General features: G+C 45.3%; 1 protein-coding gene across 5 annotated transcripts in view; it reads right to left on the bottom strand.

Annotated features, from left to right (window-relative positions):
• Window positions 1-20,416, bottom strand: part of LOC125007628 (transcription factor COE3-like) — a 97,373-nt gene that overhangs the window by 8,997 nt on the left and 67,960 nt on the right. For all 5 annotated transcript variants that reach the window (XM_047584346.1, XM_047584348.1, XM_047584347.1 and 2 more), the window contains exons 10-12: window positions 18,036-18,162; window positions 4,168-4,256; window positions 134-199 (exon numbers count right to left, since the gene is read on the bottom strand). In XM_047584346.1, the coding sequence (XP_047440302.1) occupies window positions 134-199; window positions 4,168-4,256; window positions 18,036-18,162 (282 nt within the window). The remainder of the gene's footprint in view (window positions 1-133; window positions 200-4,167; window positions 4,257-18,035; window positions 18,163-20,416) is intronic.

Raw genomic sequence — 20,416 nt, 5'->3', positions numbered from 1 at the left:
ATAATAATAATAATTATAAAGATAATAATTATAATAATAATAATAATAAAGATAATAATAATAATAATAATAATAATTAGTGTGGAGAGTTACCTGAACCATCCAGAGGTCAGAGGTCAGGGGTCAGACTCACCTGGTTGTTGTGGGGCATCCCGTACAGCGCCTCCACCAGGTCAGCAGCTCGCTTCAGCAACACCTCCTGAAAAACAGAAAGAATGAACAGATCAATTAAAGGAGGAGAGGATGGAGGGAGAGAGGAGAGAAAAATAAAAAACAATTCCACACAGCTGAAGAGAAGAATCAGAAACTGAAAGAAGGGAAAGAGAAGAACAAAGAAAAGAGACGAACGAGGACAGGAAGGAAGAGAAAGGACGGAGGAGAAAAGAAATGAAGCAGAAAGGAAGGAAAGATGAAAAGATTTATCTGAGGTGAGATGATAGACGAGAGGAAGAGGAGGAAGAGGAGGATGAGAAGTGTCGTCCCAGAGGAGCAGCAGTGAGGAGGTGGAGGCCTCTGCTGGATCTCCCTGAGGTATTACACCATGAGAAATAAAACATCCTGATCCACCAGTTCATTATAACGGATAGAACAACCTGCAGGAAGAGAGACAGAAAGAAAGGAAGGCAGAAAGAACGAAAGAAAGAAAGAAAGAAAGAAAGAAAGAAAGAAAGAAAGAAAGAAAGAAAGAAAGAGACACAAATAAATGAATAAAATGAAGGACAGAGAAGGAAAGAAATGAAAAGGAAGGAGAGGAAGAGGAGGAGGAGGAGGAGGAGGACCAATCGAATCACTTCCTCCTCTGGAGGGGGGGGGGGGGGGGGGGGGGGGGACTCCCCATCAGTTTTACCTGTTATAAACCTGTTATTAACCTGTTTAAACCGTTTAAACCTGTATAAACCTGTATAAACCTGTTTAAACCTGTATAAACCTGTTTAAACCTGTTTAAACCTGTATAAACCTGTATAAACCTGTTTAAACCTGTTATAAACCTGTTTAAACCTGTTATAAACCTGTTTAAACCTGTTTAAACCTGTTTAAACCTGTATAAACCTGTATAAACCTGTTTAAACCTGTTATAAACCTGTTTTAAACCTGTTTAAACCTGTTTTAAACCTGTTTAAACCTGTATAAACCTGTTATAAACCTGTTTTAAACCTGTTATAAACCTGTTTAAACCTGTTATAAACCTGTTTAAACCTGTATAAACCTGTTTAAACCTGTTTAAACCTGCCAGTGTTTGTGTGTAAAAAGAGAAAAACATCAGAGCTGATACGTTAACATTAACGCAGCGTTTCTTCCTTTAAGGCATCATCTTGTTACAATGTGTCATAACTACAAACTAACAACGTAATAAACAGAGAAATAACATAATTAATAATAATAATAATAATAACAGTAATAGTAGTAACATGTGACCCCCACATGAACACGTATGACCACTGAGGAGCAGCTGTTCAATAAAACATGTCGACACGGGAAGTAGAAAAACTGCCTCTCTGCCCTCCTTCTGTCCATCTCCTCCTCCACCTCCTCCTCCTCCTCCTCCTCCTCTGGTTTCTAGGGGCTTAATTAGGGGGTCTGCTCTGTGGCTGAGGAGGTGCGAGGGGAGCAGGGATCAGCCTGACCCTGGAGGAGGAGACAGCGGCTAACAAAGATAAATCACCCAGAGCAGAGCAGCACAGAGGAGGAGGAGGAGGAGGGAGAGGAGGAGGGAGAGGAGGAGGGAGAGGGAGAGGAGAGGAGGAGGGAGAGGAGAGGGAGGGAGAGGAGGAGGAGGAGGAGGAGGAGGAGGAGGAGGAGGAGGAGGAGAGGAGAGAGAGGAGGAGGAGGGAGGAGGAGGAGGAGGAGGGAGAGGAGGAGGAGGAGGGAGAGGAGGAGGGAGAGGAGGAGGGAGAGGGAGAGGAGAGGAGGAGGAGGGAGAGGAGGAGGGAGAGGGAGAGAGAGGAGGAGGGAGAGGAGGAGGGAGGGGAGGGGAGGGAGGAGGAGAGGGAGAGGAGAGGAGGAGGGAGAGGGGAGGAGGAGGGAGAGGAGGAGGGAGAGGGAGGAGGGAGAGGGAGAGGAGGAGGGAGAGGGAGGAGGGAGGAGGAGGGAGGAGGAGGAGGGAGGGAGGGGAGGAGGAGGGGAGGAGGAGAGGGAGGAGGGGGGAGAGGAGGGAGAGAGGTAACTCACGTAAGGTATGCTAGACACTGCTAACTCACTGCTAACCACTGCTAAGTCACTGCTAACACACTGCTAACTCACCGCTAACACACTGCTAACTCACTGCTAACTCACTGCTAACACACTGCTAAGTCACTGCTAATACACTGCTAACTCACTGCTAAGTCACTGCTAACACACTGCTAACTCACTGCTAACTCACTGCTAACACACTGCTAAGTCACTGCTAATACACTGCTAACTCACTGCTAAGTCACTGCTAACACACTGCTAAGTCACTGCTAACACACTGCTAACACACTGCTAAGTCACTGCTAACACACTGCTAACTCACTGCTAACTCACCACCAACACGCCACCTGGATGTGGCGGGGTGGGGGGGCCTTATTGAGTTTTCCTGTGAATAAATAAGTGTTGGGGAGGGACGGGAGGGGAGGACGGGAGGGGAGGACGGGAGGGGAGGAAGGGAGGGGAGGACGGGAGGGGAGCACGGGAGGAGAGGACGGGAGGGGAGGACGCTCCGTCTGTGACGCCGTCTCAGGTCCAGACGCCGTCCGCTCACCATTAGCATCAATTTACAAATAAACTGCTTTTTTGGTGACTGGATCTCCGATGTCAGATTTTGATAAATGGTTTCAATTTGGCGTCTGCTTTGCAGTGTCAGAGTCGATCGGCCGCCGCCGCCGCTCGCTGCCTCTCAGAATCTGCCTCAGTTAGCGTGAGCCCGGCGGCGGCTGCACAATAATCTCTTCATAGCGACTCAATCCAAACATGTGAGGCCTCCAAACCTCCACCCGTCTCCATCTCTGTCTCTGCTGGAGACTTTCATCAATCCTCTGATTCTCTTCTCTCTGTTTTATGACTCTGCTGCAGATGAAGCTCAGGGCCCCAGACTCTGACTCTGACTCTGACTCTTTGGAGGAGATGCAGCAGAAGCACAGAGTCATAAAACCATTAATTGGTTTAAAATGATTCATTCAGAGTTCAGGTAAAGGAAATAAATGAACTCCAGTGTTTCTTAGCTCTGCTGCTCAGCTTCTCACTTTGGACGCACAATAACACACCGGGCTCATCGGACTCACATGTGACGAATGTGGGTCAAACGTGGTCTAGTGGTGGGTCTGTCTGGTCCTGGTCTGGGTCTGGTCCTGGTCTAGTCCTGGTCTAGTGGTGGGTCTGTCTGGTCCTGGGTCTGGTCCTGATCTGGTCCTGGTCTAGTGGTGGGTCTGTCTGGTCCTGGTCTGATCCTGGTCTGGTCCTGGTCTAGTGGTGGGTCTGTCTGGTCCTGGTTGGTCAGGTGGAATATGATCCGTGTCTAGCTCTGCTGCTCTTGTCCTTGGGCATACCGGGTCTGGACTCACTGTGCGAATTGGGTCCTGGTCTAGTGGTGGGTCTGTCTGGTCCTGGTCTGGTCCTGATCTGGTCCTGGTCTGGTCCTGGTCTAGTGGTGGGTCTGTCTGGTCCTGGTCTAGTCCTGGTCTAGGGGTGGGTCTGTCTTGTCCTGGTCTAGTGGTGGGTCTGTCTGGTCCTGGTCTGGGTCTGGTCCTGGTCTAGGGGTGGGTCTGTCTGGTCCTGGTCTGGGTCTGGTCCTGGTCTGTTCCTGGTCTGGTCCTGGTCTAGTGGTGGGTCTGTCTGGTCCTGGTCTGGTCCTGGTCTGGTCCTGGTCTAGTGGTGGGTCTGTCTGGTCTTGGTCTGGGTCTGGTCCTGGTCTGGTCTGGGGGTGGGTCTGTCTGGTCTTGGTCCTGGTCCTGGTCTCAGTGTTGTGTTCTGTCCACTTATAATGAACCAGTGGATAATTTCCAGGTAGAAGTTATTTTCTTTCTGTTCTGCCTCTCGTCCAATCAGGAAGCTCCAGCGACTCAGAAGCTTCTGATTGGTCGGCAGGTGCAGGTGTTCTACGGTGTCCTCAGAGGGACAAACCAGTGTCTGTGTGTCTGACTGACAGCTGCTCTGACCTGTGACCTGTGACCTGTGACCTGAAACACCTTCAGGACCGGACTCACTGACCTTAGGTAACCTCTCGGGGTCGCCAGGGTGGCGAGGGATGACCTTCTGTAACCTCTGGAAGCCGTAGTCGATGGTGGGCTCGTTCAAGGCTGCAGGACGAGAGACAGAGAGAGGTCAGAGGTCAGAGGTCAGAGTTCACAGAGTTCACAGAGTTCAGAGAGTTCACAGAGTTCATAGGGTTCAAAGTTCAGAGTTCAGAGTTCAGAGAGGAGAGAGGTCAGAGGTCAGAGTTCAGAGAGTTCATAGAGTTCAGAGTTTAGAGATCATAGAGATCAGAGAGTTCAGAGGTCAGAGTTCAGAGTTCAGAGAGGAGAGAGGTCAGAGTTCATAGGGTTAATAGAGTTCAGAGAGGTCAGAGGTCAGAGGTCAGAGATCCGTCTGAACTTGGTTTTAATGACAAACATCTAGTAACGACAGTAACATCCATAGATTGTGTGTAAATATGGACGATCTTCATCCTCTCATTGGTCTGAACTGACACTATTTTCCTGGAGAAACGGGCGCCGCCATCTTTAGAGTTTAGAGCCTGAACCACATCCTGTTTCTATGGCGTCAAATAACAAACTAAAACGAAACTCGACTAAAAATGACGCTTGAAGGTTCAACATTTTATTAACTGACTGAAACCATCCTTGAAATAAATGATCTGACATGTGTTTTAGGGCAGATTCACACCAGACTCGTTTGGTCCACTTGAAACGGACCTTCTCTCGTCGTGTGTTGTTGACGTGTTTCTGTCGTAGTTCTTTGTCTTTGTTTATTCGTGTTTCTGTCGTGATTCTTTGTCTTTTTTTAGTCGTGTTTCTGTCGTGGTTCTTTGTCTTTGTTTAGTCGTGTTTCTGTCGTAGTTCTTTGTCTTTGTTTAGTCGTGTTTCTGTCGTGGTTCTTTGTCTTGGTTTATTCGTGTTCTTGTCTCAGGGGCCTCTGGCTCTTTGGCCCCGGAGCTTATAAAATAAAAATAAAATGACAACGGATCATTGTGGAGGAACCGTCACAGCAGAACCACATCATTGTAATGCAGTGCTGGTTCCTGGTTCCTGGTTCCTGGTTTGGTAGCGCTGACAGAGAGAGAGAGAAAGGGCGAGCGAGTGTCACCAGCTGATCTCTCTCTCTGTTTATTGAGTGTCAGACGTCTCTCCTCCTTTTCACCACTAATTCAATCCAACCTTTTCTTTTTCCTCCACTCATTCAGCTCAGTAAACGGTCGGCCTTCCTCCTCCTCCTCCTCCTCCTCCTCCTCCTCCAGGCAGAGCCGGAGAAACACCCGGAAATGAGTTGGGGGAGATACTTCTCCATAATCAAGCCCATTAATCATAAAAGGCTGTCAAATTTGACTTTGGGGACAATTTGTCAGCCGGTCTCTCCTCTGCTTTGTCACCGAGCCTCTTGTACTCTCTAAGGATGATTGACACACCAAATGCCGGTGAGTAGAATAGCTAGTTTGCGCTAATATGCATAACCGCAGCTTTCATGAATAAGAATAAGGCGGCTATGCGGCGGCACAGAGGGGTCTCCTTCAAAGGGCCCCGCTGCCGTTTGTCCCCGGCTCCAAATAGATGTTATTACCATTAGAACAATATTTGTTTTCTTTCCACGGGAATGGGCGAGCGCCACCTGCTAAATCAAATTTGTCGGAGCCCGTTTCAAGCGGCGGCGGCGGAGAAAAAAGGGCTTTGAGGCTGCGACTGGGTGGGGATGATATCTGAAGGGTGACAGAGCGCTGAGGGACGGGGCCCTCGCCACCGCCGCCGCCGCCGCCACCGCCACCGCCACCGCTGCTGCTGCCATGTTGGATTTCTTTCCTGCCTGACAGGAAGCAGAGCCTGAATCTATTACCGATGGAAGTCTGACGTCCCAAAGAGGCTCTTTGGGTCGATTCAGGGATAATGTGTCGGGGCGACGCCACCACCAATCAGGAACCAATCACAACCAGTCGCCTCTGGGCGCCGCCTACGAACACAGCAACGCACAAGAAAATAAAAACGTTTAACTCCTCATCTGGAAGACGGAGGAGGAAGCTGCATCTCTCACGACACGTTCACAGCACAAGTTCCAGGAACTTTCCCAGGAGGAAAAGTTCCTCCAGATTAAAGGGAAGCTGCCTAACTGATGCAGTTCTGTTTGTTTTCTGGGATCCTGATTCAAACTAATCCAGGAACCTTAATTTCCCGAGAGCGGAAAGTTCCTGGAGCTTTCCCAGGAGGAAAAGTTCCTCCAGATTAAAGGGAAGCTGCCTAACTCTGATGTCGTTCTGTTTGTTTTCTGGGATCCTGATTCAAACTAATCCAGGAACCTTAATTTCCAGGGAGCAGGAAGTTCCTGGAACTTTCCCAGGAGGAAAAGTTCCTGGCACCGTGAGTGATGTGAAAACCCCGGGAAGGTTCCAACTAATTAGTCCACGACGAACTGTGAACATCAGAAACTCGGCATCAGCGGGAGGAGATCGGGGTGGATGGAGGACAAGGTTCAACTAAAGATGATTAATGATGCAAACTCCCGGCCACTTCATTAGGAACTTCATTAGGAACTTCATTAGGAACTCCAGAGAAAACCAAGGTTCCTGTGTTGAGGATTTCATTTATATTGGACTGTGGGATGAATAAATAAAATGAACACATCAGGTTTGAGCCCGTAAAGATCTGATGCAGTTATTAGTTTTAGGTCTGACTCTGACTGAGATCAGACCTGGACTCAACCCTTTTGTTTAGCATTAGCATTAGCATTAGCAATGCTAATGGCGCTGAGTTCATACGAGAGAAGAAGAGTCGATGTTTCTCAGCTTTTAATGAACCTCCACCTGCAGAAATTAAGTCCATTACTTGTTCTTATTAGAATCGCGTTGCTCTCTGACCTCAGCGCCTCATTGGCTGCCTTCAGACCCCCCCCACCCCCCTCACCTCCGCCAGCCAATCGATACCGGCTGCCTCCCTGCAAAGAGCCGGAGTAATTGGATAGCGCCGGCTGGCAGAGCGAACCCTGACCTCCCCCACCTCCGCCCTCCACCCTCCGCCCCACGCATTACACCGCCCATATGAAGACAGATTGCCTGATTTAGTGTAAACATATGCTGCAATTCCAGGCATCAGTGCCACTTTCTCCATCGTAATTTGTATTGATTTTTCTCCCCTTCTCTTTTTTTCCCGTGCACGAGGAGGCCGTCGCTTTCTGCTGCCGCCTGATGCTTTTTATAAATCAGAGAAGAAGCAGAGGAAGATAATTCAGAGGTGAGAGAGGGGGAGAGAAGGGGAGAGAGGGTGATTCTTTATATATTTAATCAACTATTTATCGCTCTCTCTGTTCGCTCTCTGCTCTGCTGTGAAAGTGATCAAACGGTCGGTCGGCGTCCCGCTGATTGGCGCGCTCTGTTATCAGGCAGCTAAGTGACTGAGGAGAGGAAGCGGGGGGAGACACCGGGGGAGGAGGAGGAGGAGAAAGGGGGAGGCAGAGTACATGTTAAAGTGATTTCTAGATGCGCAGCTTTGCAGCAGGTCAGTGGTGGATGTGTTCACACATTTACTGCATCTGAACCAACAACATGAAGCATGAGCTCAGATCTACACTTCTACAACAAAAAGACTCACAACCTCCTGGAAGTAGACAAAGACAACACAACTACACACACACAACACACAGATATGAGACTAATTACATATGAGCCAATATTACATATCATGTTTCCATGAATGTGCTGAGAGTCAGGTCCTGGTTCAGTTTCTATAAATCAGGGATTTGTCTCATGTTTGTGTTGAAGTGTGTGATGACAACAGATGAAAGGAGCTTTGTGAGGAGCTCAGAAAAAGAGTTGTTGTTGCTCATCAGGCTGGAAAAGGTTCCACAACCATCTGTAAAGAGTCTGGAAGCCACAAATAATCCACAGAGAGTCAGACAGATTGAAGACGACTGTTCCCCTCCACAGGAGTGGTCCACCAACAAACATCACTCCATCATAGTGGGAGAGGAACCAGAGGAACCCAGGGGAACTTCTAAGCAGCTAAAGGCCTCTCTCACATTGGCTGATGTTCATGTTGATGAATCCACTCAACAACCAAAGACACTGCTCTCTGTCCACAAAGGACATGTGGGACAATGTTTAGTGGACAGATGAGACCAGAGCAGAATAGTTTGGTTTAAATGTCAGGACATGAGTCCATGAGCTGAATGTGAAGAGAAACTGGGTCATGGAGGAAGACAAGGAGCCCAAGAACACCAGTGGTTCTCCAGAAGAACCAGATGAATGTTTAGGAACAAGTCAAAGTCCTGACCTTCATCCAGTAGAAATGTTGGAGCATCAGCTGATGAGAGGAAACCACCAACATCTCACAACTCAGCTGGTTCTGTTCTGGGATCAGATTAGACCCTGATCAGCTGTTACAGGAACATTTATTCTGAAGGACTCACAGACTCACACACTGGACACAAGGACTCAACAACACGATCAACACTGGACCAGTTTAACAGAATAGTTCTGATTCATGTGTTTCAGGATGATTTGAGTCGTTTTTGTAGAAGATTGTGAAGATGTTTAGTCTTTAATCAGTTGTGCGTCTGAACAGGTGTCATTGCTTTAGGTATTTGTTCTGTTAACAAAGAATAACCGTGACATAACACAAACCGTAGTGTGAGATTTAAACATCAACTATAAAACTATTAAAAAAGACAAGAATTCAGTCCCTCCTCATGTGTTAAACTTTAAAGATTCATTTCTTTCGTTGATTCTGTTCTTGTGTCTGCTTCTGTCTTGGTTGATTTTCTCTAGTTAAAGTCATTGTTATTCATGTTATTTTGTTTTCCGCCCTCCTCCTCTTAAAGACCCGTTTTAGATTTTTATTTAAACCTTTTATTTCAACAAAACCTAAAATCACTGCTCATTGTTTCCATTCTGCTTTTGTTGTTGTGTTTTATCGTGTTTTGTTTTTTTTTTTAAATATGGAAAATCAATGAAATGAAATTCAAACCTGAGAGACAAAGAAAAGATTCTTTGAGATGTTTATTTTCTGTTTACGTCTCAGAATGGTGGGGGGGGGGGGGGCTCTACAGACTCATTACTCCAGCTCCCACAATGCACCAGGCCTCCACACTTCACAGGAGCCTGTTTACATTTATTTATGTCTCATATGTTTGATTTGCCGGCGGCCGCGGCTCTGAGAGGGAATCTGTTTTTCTACGCCGCTGGTTTGTACATATTTACCAGGCGGAGATGAAGCCTGCTCTTGGGGGGGTCCCTGCTCACCTTTAGCTTCCTGTTTGCAGCTGATGGCCTTGTGGAAGGCGCAGTCATGTCCCTGATGAGGCCGAGGCGTGCTCCTCTCTGCGTGGCCTCCCCCTGCATTACTGCTCTTATCATGTCAAATAGACTCAATATCCCAGCGACTCTCCCCCGACACCTCAGCGCCGCTACATGTGCCGCGGTTTCTCATCTCCCCCCCGGCCGCATGATTGATGCAGGTCAGAGCGGCGTTTGGCCTCGCTGCCTGATGGATGGGGGGGTGAACCGTAAGTGGACGTCTGATTTGTTTTGCTGCTCGTCAACGACGCTGTCGCCTCACGACAACACGACACAGAAAACCTGAACCTCTGAACCCTCAGATCCAACTTCATCACGGCTCAAACGGCGAGCGACGCAGACCCACAACAAACACAACACAGACGACAGCAACGACAACACAGACGACAGCGAGCGACGCAGACCCACAACAAACACAACACAGACAACAGCAACGACAACGACAAGAAACACAACACAGACAACAGCGAGCGACGCAGACTGACAACACAGACGACAGCAACGACAACAAATGCAACACACACAACAGAGACGACAGCAACAACGAAGAAATTCCAGTAAATAGACGGAGCCTATGGGAAATAAGATTCTATGTTAGACCTGGATCTAATATTGTCTTATTATTATATTATATTATATTATATTACATTATATTATTATTACATTTACAAACCATTCATTACGTTTTGTTGGACCTATTTTAATATTTTAATAATCACAGTATTTGAGGGGAAATAAATCACAGATTATTTGCTAAAATCTTGTTTTTTTTATTCATTCATTCATTTATTTATTTCTATAAATAAATAAATGAATGATAATTGAGAGCAAACAGTGGCTGTTGTGAGTGAGTCGTGTCTCTGTGTTGGTCAGTTATTAATAAATGATGGAACTTGTTGTTGTAATGTGTTTAAAAACAGACTGAAATAATAAGAATAAATAAATTCTCAGTCATTTTCAGCTGTTTCTGAAATTTGTGTTCATGCTTCGTCCTGTGCTCGTCCTGGAGGCCGGAGGTTTCTCCCACTGAGAACAGTCTCAGCTTTGGACTCGTCTCGTCAAAGTCCTGATACTGGGACCTGGACCGAGTCCATGAGCTAAAAGAGGAGGGACTTCCAGTCCCAGGTCTAGTTTCACCACCTCTAACAAAACACGATCTGGTTGGTACAGACTCAACTCTCCTCATTATATTTAGACTTTATTCCTGAAGTGCATGATCAAAAATAAAAGTCTCCCTCCTCTCTTTCTGTTCTCGTGGGGCCCTGATCCTCTTGCGTAGGAACCGAATAATCCTGGAAGAGAAATAAAGGCTGGAACGTTTCCGACATGTCCAGAGGAAAGACGTCCCTCCTGACTCCTGCCAGGTGTCTTCAGGTGTCTCCTTCCTCCTCAGAGAGCCTCCTCCTCCTCCTCCTCCTCTCCACCCAGCTCGTTAATCAGAGAATAATTACTCCCCGTGATTAGAGCCGTGAACACTGCCTCAAAGAAATAGGCCCCCCCACCTGAGAAGTTCTTATTTTGTGGAGTGGCGGCCGAACGAATGCCCCCACAGAAACGTCTAATTAGTCTAAGTGGAGCGCTGCTCTTTGATTTATGGAGGATTCCCCCGGCGGAGGGCACACTTCTGCTTCTATTAACAGACCACAGCACAGGAACTCTGACTCCACCTCCGACACTTCATTAGGAACACCTGTCCATCAGGGCGGGGGCAGGACGCTAGGACCAGGTCCTCAGCGCCTCCTCACAGGGACTCACCTTCACAAATCCACCATTACGTTTGTTTTCATCTCATCTCGTCGTTTAGCACCTGAGTCTCCGTAGAAACTTCAGACTCTACATCAGTTTTTAAATAGTGTTTCTGGACCAAGGAAACTAGACTAGACACATGGTCTCACCTGGTCTCACCTGGTCCATCTACCTGGTGTTTATGAATTAAAATGAGTCTCCAATCAGCTCTGGAGATCTGGTCTCAGTCTGTGTGTAAATCAGCAGCAGCGCCACCATGTGGTCAGTAGAATATTGTATCAGCTGCTGCCTCTGATGGATCTGTACCTGAAACTGGACCAGAACCAGGACACATGGAAGGAGACTTGGAGACATGATCCAGATTTAGGACCAGATGGAAAGATTCTCACATGATACGTTTTTATATATTTCAGAGACTCAGATCAGATGTAAACTCATAATAACGAGATGTAACATTCAATAAAAACAAAGAATTATGAACGCTGAGGAAAACCTGAGGAGAATGTGTGTGTGGTGTACCTAATGTTTTGGCAAGAGCATGTATTTACAGATATCATTTATCGGTTTTTACTCAGTTTTTATTCAGTTTTTATTCCTGTTATCTCGTCACTTCTCTCCGTCCATCAGGAGGCCTGAGCTGTCAATCACAGTTTAAAGTTCATGAAATTTCTATGAGCATCGATTGAAGGGAGACCGAGTGGAGAGGGAGGAGGAAGGGTGGGGGGGGTGAGGGGGGAGGGGGAGGAAGGTGGGGAGGGAGGGGATGGGGGGGTGGGGGCAGTGACTCCCTGATTGATCGAGAGTCTGAATTTCTTCTTCTCTCTTGGTCCTTTGCTGCAGGAATTAGTGGAGGACGGATCGATCAAAGTATCGATACTATCGATACTTGATGAAATCGATACTTCAGCTTCAGTTTCATTAGAGGAGACATGAACATGTTTGTTTAAATGTTCATTTCATACATTCAACCCATCACAGCATTTTGTTCAATGGAACAAGTATCTAGTTTTATGATCATATTGTTTCTGAACTGATTCGTTTTCATTTGGTCTCAGTGATAATTTATCGTTTCTGGATAAAAGCTTTTATTGTGATAATGAAGTATCTTCTATTTACTTATGAACTTTGTCCATTTTCCTGGATTTGAACTGATTAATGAAAATTAATTCAGATGTATATTCATGATGCATCCACCTTAATTATTAAAAAGTATCAGTATCATTATCGGCATCAGTGATACCGGCTCTGTATTTACTTGGTATCGAATTGATAACAACTTTAGAGGTATCGACACCATGAGAGGGAATGATATCAGAAAGAACCAGACCAGACCAGATCAGACCTAGACCAGACCAGACCACATCCAACCAGACCAGACCAGACCTAGACCAGATCAGACCAGACCAGACCAGACCAGACCAGACCACATCCAACCAGACCAGACCAGACCAGACCAGACCAGACCAGACCAGACTAGACCAGACCAGACCAGACCAGACCAGACCTAGACCAGATCAGACCTAGACCAGACCAGACCACATCCAACCAGACCAGACCAGACCTAGACCAGATCAGACCAGACCAGACCAGACCACATCCAACCAGACCAGACCAGACCTAGACCAGATCAGACCAGACCAGACCAGACCAGACCACATCCAACCAGACCAGACCAGACCAGACCAGACCAGTCCAGACCAGACCAGACTAGAACAGACCAGACCAGACCAGACCAGACCAGACCAGACCAGACCAGATCAGATCACAGACCAACATCATGACTAGAGAACCAGAACGAGTCAAGGAGCCACAACGAGGAGAGAAACTAAACCAACAAGAAACTACAAAACCCAGCAGGCATCAGGGGGAAAAAACTACAAACTGACAAAAAACAATATTAAACTAGAGAAAAACTACAAAAAAAAACATTAATGACTACAAAACCCAGAAGTGCGTTAGAAGTGTATCAGTGATTAAACTCTGAGGCTGGAGGAGAAACAATCTGATCAATAAATGATCATCAATACATTTCTGTCTCCTCCTGCTCCTCCTCCTCCTCCTCCTCCTCCTCCTCTTCTTCCTCCTCTTCCTCCTCCTCTTCTAACTCTATGTCAAGTGAATCTGACTTCATCATCATCTCAGCCCCCCCCTCCTCCCTCCTCCTCCTCCTCCTCCTTCTGTGGGGCTGTGGATCCCCAGGTGCAGCTGCAGGAGGACGGGGGAGGCGTAGTGGGGGAGGCGTAGTGGGGGAGGATGGGGTTGAAATTAATGAGGGGAGCCTGGAGGTATTGACTTTCCTGGGAAAACACAGCTCTCTAAAAATCAGTGGACGAGCGCTGCAATAACTCAGCACCCATCGATCCCTCCTCCTCCTCCTCCTCCTCCTCCTCCTCCTCCTCCTTCTCCTCCCTCCTCCCCCCTCCTCCCCCCTCCTCCCCCTCTTCCCCTACAGGTCGCATTGATCCGTGCATTAGACGCTCGGAGGTGGTGGAGGACCCGGATGGAGATACCTGGAGCTCACACCTGCTGCAGAACGATGGGCAACGAGAACCTCGTTAAGTTATCGATCGCAGCTTGGTCTGATTGGTTACCACGGCAACAACCACTCTTCCTGACACATAGATACAAGCACCCATCCATCCATCCATCCATCCATCCATCCATCCATCCATCCATCCATCCATCCACCCATGTATCACTACTTTCATCCAGAGGAGGAGGAGTGACTATCATGGCGCTTAAACAGATACATGGGTCAGGTGGGTCTAACGTTGGTGGTTTAGGTGGTTCTGATGATTCAGGTGGTCGTGGTGGTTCAGGTGATCCTGGTGGTTCTGGTGGTTCTAACGCTGGTGCTCAGCGTTTCCCTCGGAGCGAAGTCGCATCAGAACCTGAAGCAGCTCTACGCTCCAGAAGAAGAGACACCGTCACTTTAAGAGACGACTGAACTGCTTCTGCTCTCTGATTGGCTGACGGCTCTCACCTCTGCAGGTACTGAGCTGAAGAACTAATCAATGAGAGCTGCTAGTTGAGATGTGGCCTCTCCTGGGTCTGCTCTGATTGGTCGGCTCTCTGAGCAGGCTCCGCCCACGCATATGTTTGAGTTGGTACTGTGGTGTCTGAGAGGGAGGAGTCTAGAAGTTCAAGGAAGTATTTAACTGGATGGAAATTTAACCCTCTGGAGCCCAGAGTCTGACACTGTTTCACCTTGGTCCTGGTTCGGTTTCATTCTTTCAGCTCAACTTTACAAACTGTGTGAACACGTTGGAGCTAAAACCAGACTAGAACCATCAGATCCAGGAGGAACAAGTTAGAAAACCACAAACATGTAGAACCAAACATTTCTAGAACTTAGAATGTAAATCTAACCTGGACATTTCTACAGCTGATCAACACAGCTCTCTCCTCTTGCTAGCAAACATGACGACAACATTCAGGAAAAAGACTCAGTTCTTTAGAACCAGTCTAGTTTTACTTGGTCCAGAAACGCTAGTTAAAAACTGATCTACAGGCTGAAGTTTCTACTAAAGTAGAAACAGAGAGAAGAGTCTTGATGCTACGTCGTCTTTAACTGGTCGTGGGATTTGGACGCACCAACGACTACAGAGTTTTCAGGAAATCCCCAAAATCTGAAGAAAGGGTTAGGGTTAGGGTTTATTAAATGACGTTCATGTTGTAGCGGACTCAAAGATGGCGGCTGAACAAGGATGAAGAACCAGTCGATGAAGGAGGAGGAGGAGGAGGAGGAAGGAGGTCTGGGTGGTGGTAGCTCAGTGGTTTCTGGATTTGTTCCTTGGTGGTGTCTGGGTGGTTTGTACCTGGTTTCTTGGTGGTTTATCTGTCGCTGGGATCTCGGCTGCCTCTGATTATTCCTTCAGAATATCCAGATGTCATTCAAAGTAGCAGAAAGGTCAGACGGAGGCTGTTTAGAGCGATAAGTAAATGTCATCGCTCTGAAAGAAGCTCCTGTTTAACACCAGCTTCTTCTTCTCTCGGCCTCGTCTTTGTTGAAGTGGCGCCGTCAGACGAGGGACGTTCACAATGGACGGTCCAGCCCCCCCCCTTTGCAATGCTAATCTGTGATTTCATTCACAGATACAAGAAGCTGCGAGCGTTGCTGTTCTGTGGAGCTGTGTTGTGAATAGAGTCGTCGTTATCTCCGAGTCCATCCGAGGCCGGCCGCCATCTTTGAGTCCGGACTTTATTATCAGCTTCAGCATCATTTGATCAGAATTATTAGGACGGTCTAAAGCCCCCGGCCTCCTACATGTTGTTTATATGGACTACGAAACCTGTTCAAGGAGGTTCAGGTTGTTTTTTACAATGTGTTTCAGGTTTTAGGTTCGAGGACTTTCAGAGAAGAACAAAGATGAGTGGAGTGGTGGAGTCGTCCATGTGGTGTTCGAGGACGTCCTTCATTGATTGTTTTTATGTTTCTAGGGCGTTTAAAAGGTCTCTGGGGTTATCTGAGGAAATATGAGGAGTATCTAACCAACATCAACACACTGACTGTTAAATCATCCTACAACATGTTCTATCCTCTTTTCCAGCGTCTTATACTCGTAGTTGTTTAATGCTCTGATGTATTTAAACTCTGTCCTACTTTACAAGCTGCCTGTAAATAAAATGATTGCTATTGTTTATGTAATGATGGTTTCATTTAATATTCAATCATGTTTCTGGTGCCTCATTCATTTTAGTTTGTTTCTTAGTGGGATGTTATTGAGGTTTAACAGGTGTCAAACATACGACCCGCAGCCCAAACGTGGCCCTTTAGAGGGTCTGACCTGGTCACAGCAGCAAGAACTCTTTATAGGAAACAACCACTGTTTCTAATTTATCCTGTGGTTTATTCAGACAAGTGAACACAACACAACACTGATACCAGGACTAAACCAGGACCAGGACCAGACCAGGACCAGGACCAGGACCAGGACCAGGACCAGGACCAGGACCAGGACCAGACAGACCAGGACTAGACAGACCAGGACCAGACAGACCAGGAGTAGACCAGGACCAGAGCAGGACCAGGACCAGGACCAGGACCAGGACCAGGACCAGGACTAGACCAGGACCAGGACCAGACAGACCAGGACCAGACCAGGACCAGGACCAGGACCAGACAGACCAGGACCAGACCAGGACCAGACCAGACCAGGACCAGACCAGGACCAGGACTAGACCAGGACCAGACAGACCAGGACCAGACCAGGACCAGACCAGGACCAGACCAGGACCAGGAACATTTCAGTGTGAGTTTGAGACGTAAGCGACATTTCACAGCCGACACTGAGCAGAATCATCCCGGTGCTGTTGGATCAAATAATTTCTCCAGTTCCCACACAAACATCACCAACAAGTTAAACCAGGATTTCGGGCCTTTGCCGGATTCACAAACATGACCCACATCACAATAAACTACACAATAGTTACGATTTCATTCACTCAATACACAAATAACGGGAGATGCAGCTACGTCTTGTAGAAACGCACTTAAGTGTAAACCTGGAAAACTCAATCAAGAGAGAGGATCATCCAGAGAGTTCAGGTCCGTCTGTAGCTGATTAAAGTTATTTAACATTTGTAAAGCACATGCATCAACCTGTTTTGGCGACTCGTCTAAAGTATTTTCGATGTTGGTCACATGATCCTTTATTTCGTGTATGAATTTGGTGAAGTCTTGTTGATTTCTCTTCTTTGCTGTGATTTCGGTGATGGTAAAAACTCATTCTTAAAGGGATTGTTGCTGCCATATATGGTCATTCAGGGCGTTTCTGAATGTAAATGACCTAATCCAGGGAGGAGCCTGGTGGATAAGAACAGCAGGATTTATCATCACTGATTATTTATTAGTGTCCACATGTTTGATAAATCCAGATTCATTCCCACGTCAGAATCTAGAACTTTTTCTACGCATGGATGATTCTACGCTTTTTCAGAACTGAAGAAGCTACTCGGATGAGTGGCGAAACGTCTTCAAGAAATTCTACAAGTCCAGCTGACCTTATTCAACGCTTTTTTGGATTTTCTACGCATGGTTTGATAAATGAGGCCCCAGGACCAGACAGAACCAGGACCAGACAGAACCCGGACCAGACAGAACCCGGACCAGACAGAACCAGGACCAGACAGAACCAGGACCAGACAGAACCAGGACTAACCAGCAGAGAGATCTGAGTCCAGATTATAGTGATTCTTATTAAAAAGGTGAATTTATTAAAAGATATTTTATTAAATCTAAACTTTCTCTAATCTCCTTGTTCTTATTTGACCTGAAACTAATGTTAAAGTGTGTAGTTGTTGTTACTTCCAGGTTGTTGTTGTGTTGCTGGTCTGAACTAGAATGAGTTGGACCCCCCTGACTAAAGGGTCTAAAGGTTTCATGTGTCTTTATTACCTGTGAAGATTTAAAATCTAAATCTGACAACAAGATAAAATAATCCACCTTATATCTATGATAAGGTGGATTTAATATCTGTAGAACTTTAGTCATTTATCAGATTAGATCTACATCAGTGTTTCAGCTCTGAACTGTTCTCACTGGACTAGTTCTACCTGGGACCTGGTCCTGTGGTCCAGATACCCCCCCCATGTCTGTGTTGTCCTCTAATGTCCATAGTTGTGTCCCTGCTGCAGCTCAGAGGATGATTCCCACTTTCTACTGGATGATAGAGTCTCTATTAGAGTCTGTTGATCCCAGCGATGGATGAATGAAAGAGGGACAGAGAGAAGCTTTAACGGCTCGAACCACAACCAACAAAGACCCAAGTTTAATAAAAGGAACGTCTCAACTGGCCAATCAGATGGCGAGGAGATGGTGATCGGGGGCGTGGCTTACCGGTGTAGACGAAGCGTCCCGGCGCTCCTTTGCAGAACTGTTTGGATTTATAGGACAGCGTCACCTCCACGACCCCGGGGATGTGGCGAGGAGGAGTCTGGACCCGGATGGCGTGAGGGGTGATCAGCTGATCGAGACAACAACACAAATGAGTGATTCTCAGATACAAATATTTAACATCGCTCACCTAAAGTGAGACCATATCAACACACTATGAACAAATTAGACAGATGGATTAATGGAAGTAGACCAACCCTGACCATAACATTATAAACAGCCATGACAACAAAACTGTCCAGAGTCTTACTGGTGTCCCTGAAGACAATGGAACAACAGGAATGGACCAATCACTGAACAACTATGTAAAAACACACATAAAGAATCCAGGTCCAGACACTGAAGAGGGTCTGAAAGAGAGAAAGGTCTTTAATTTAACAGACTGGAGACTCAGAACCATCCCTGAGACATGGGATGTCTCGTTTGTCAGGATGACTTTAGTGTGATGCCCCTAGTGGTCAGAAAGTAATACTACACTTACGCCCCCTAGAGGCCCAAAGACAACACTGAACACCTGTGGTGACTACAACTTCCATGACTGTGATCCAGCTTGAAGGAACACGGTGCTGCTGTTTGTATATTAACAAACTGTAGATTAACACACTGTATATTAACACACTGTAGATTAACAAACTGTAGATTAACACACTGCATATCGACACACTGTAGTTAACACACTGTATATTAAGACAATGTAGATTAACACACTGTATATTAACACAATGTATATTAACACACTGTAGATTAACACATTGTATATTAACACACTGTGTATTAACACACTGTATATTAACACACTGCAGATTAACACAGTGTATATTAACACACTGTAGTTAACACACTGTATATTAACACATTGTATATTAACACACTGTAATTAACACACTGTAGTTAAAACACCGTATATTAACACACTGTGGTTAAAACACTGTAAATTAACACACTGTATATTAACACACTGTATTTAACACACTGTATATTAACAAACTGCATATCAACACACTGTATATTAACACACTGTGTATTAACACACTGTGGTTAAAACACTGTATATTAACACACTGTGTATTAACACACTGTGGTTAAAACACTGTATATTAACACAGTGTAGATTAACACACTGTATATTAACACACTGTGTATTAACAAACTGTATATTAACACACTGTATATTAACACACTGTAGATTAACAAACTGTAGATTAACACACTGTGGTTAAAACACTGTATATTAACACACTGTGTATTAACACACTGTGGTTAAAACACTGTATATTAACACAGTGTAGATTAACACACTGTATATTAACACACTGTATTTAACACACTGTATATTAACAAACTGCATATCAACACACTGTATATTAACACACTGTGTATTAACACACTGTGGTTAAAACACTGTATATTAACACACTGTGTATTAACACACTGTGGTTAAAACACTGTATATTAACACACTGTGTATTAACACACTGTGGTTAAAACTTATTTAACACAGTGTAGATTAACACACTGTATATAACACACTGTGTATTAACAAACTGTATATTAACACACTGTATATTAACACACTGTAGATTAACAAACTGTAGATTAACACACTGTGGTTAAAACACTGTATATTAACACACTGTGTATTAACACACTGTGGTTAAAACACTGTATATTAACACAGTGTAGATTAACACACTGTATATTAACACACTGTAGATTAACAAACTGTAGATTAACACACTGCATATCGACACACTGTAGTTAACACACTGTATATTAAGACAATGTAGATTAACACACTGTATATTAACACATTGTATATTAACACACTGTGTATTAACACGCTGTGTATTAACACACTGTGGTTAACACACTGTGTATTAACACACTGTATATTAACACACTGTGGTTAACACACTGTGTATTAACACACTGTATATTAACAAACTGCATATCAACACACTGTAGATTAACACACTGTAGTTAACATAATGTAGATTAACACACTGTAGATTAACACACTGTTTCATTTGTGTCACTGTATTTTGTTTTGTTTTCTAAATTTTAAAAGTTCATTAAACATATTCAGACGTGTTATCTGGAGTTAGTTTCTTCCTTTTATAAATTATAAAATTATCACCAGGCTGCGTTCACAATAAAACATTTAACAATTAAAAGGTAAAAATATTCATTTGATTTATACTTTAGAGTTTCAGTCTAAACGACAACTAAAACCCTTATTTTCAATAAAAACTGTTATTTATTATTTATTTTCTGTTTACTTAATTTTAAAATATTTAATTAATAATAATAATAATAATTAATAC

The sequence above is a fragment of the Mugil cephalus genome, chromosome 5, assembly GCF_022458985.1.
Source record: "Mugil cephalus isolate CIBA_MC_2020 chromosome 5, CIBA_Mcephalus_1.1, whole genome shotgun sequence".
NCBI classification, from domain to species: Eukaryota; Metazoa; Chordata; class Actinopteri; order Mugiliformes; family Mugilidae; genus Mugil; species Mugil cephalus.
The sequence above is the reverse complement of the archived record's forward strand: the minus strand, read 5'-3'. Positions and strand labels throughout refer to the sequence as shown.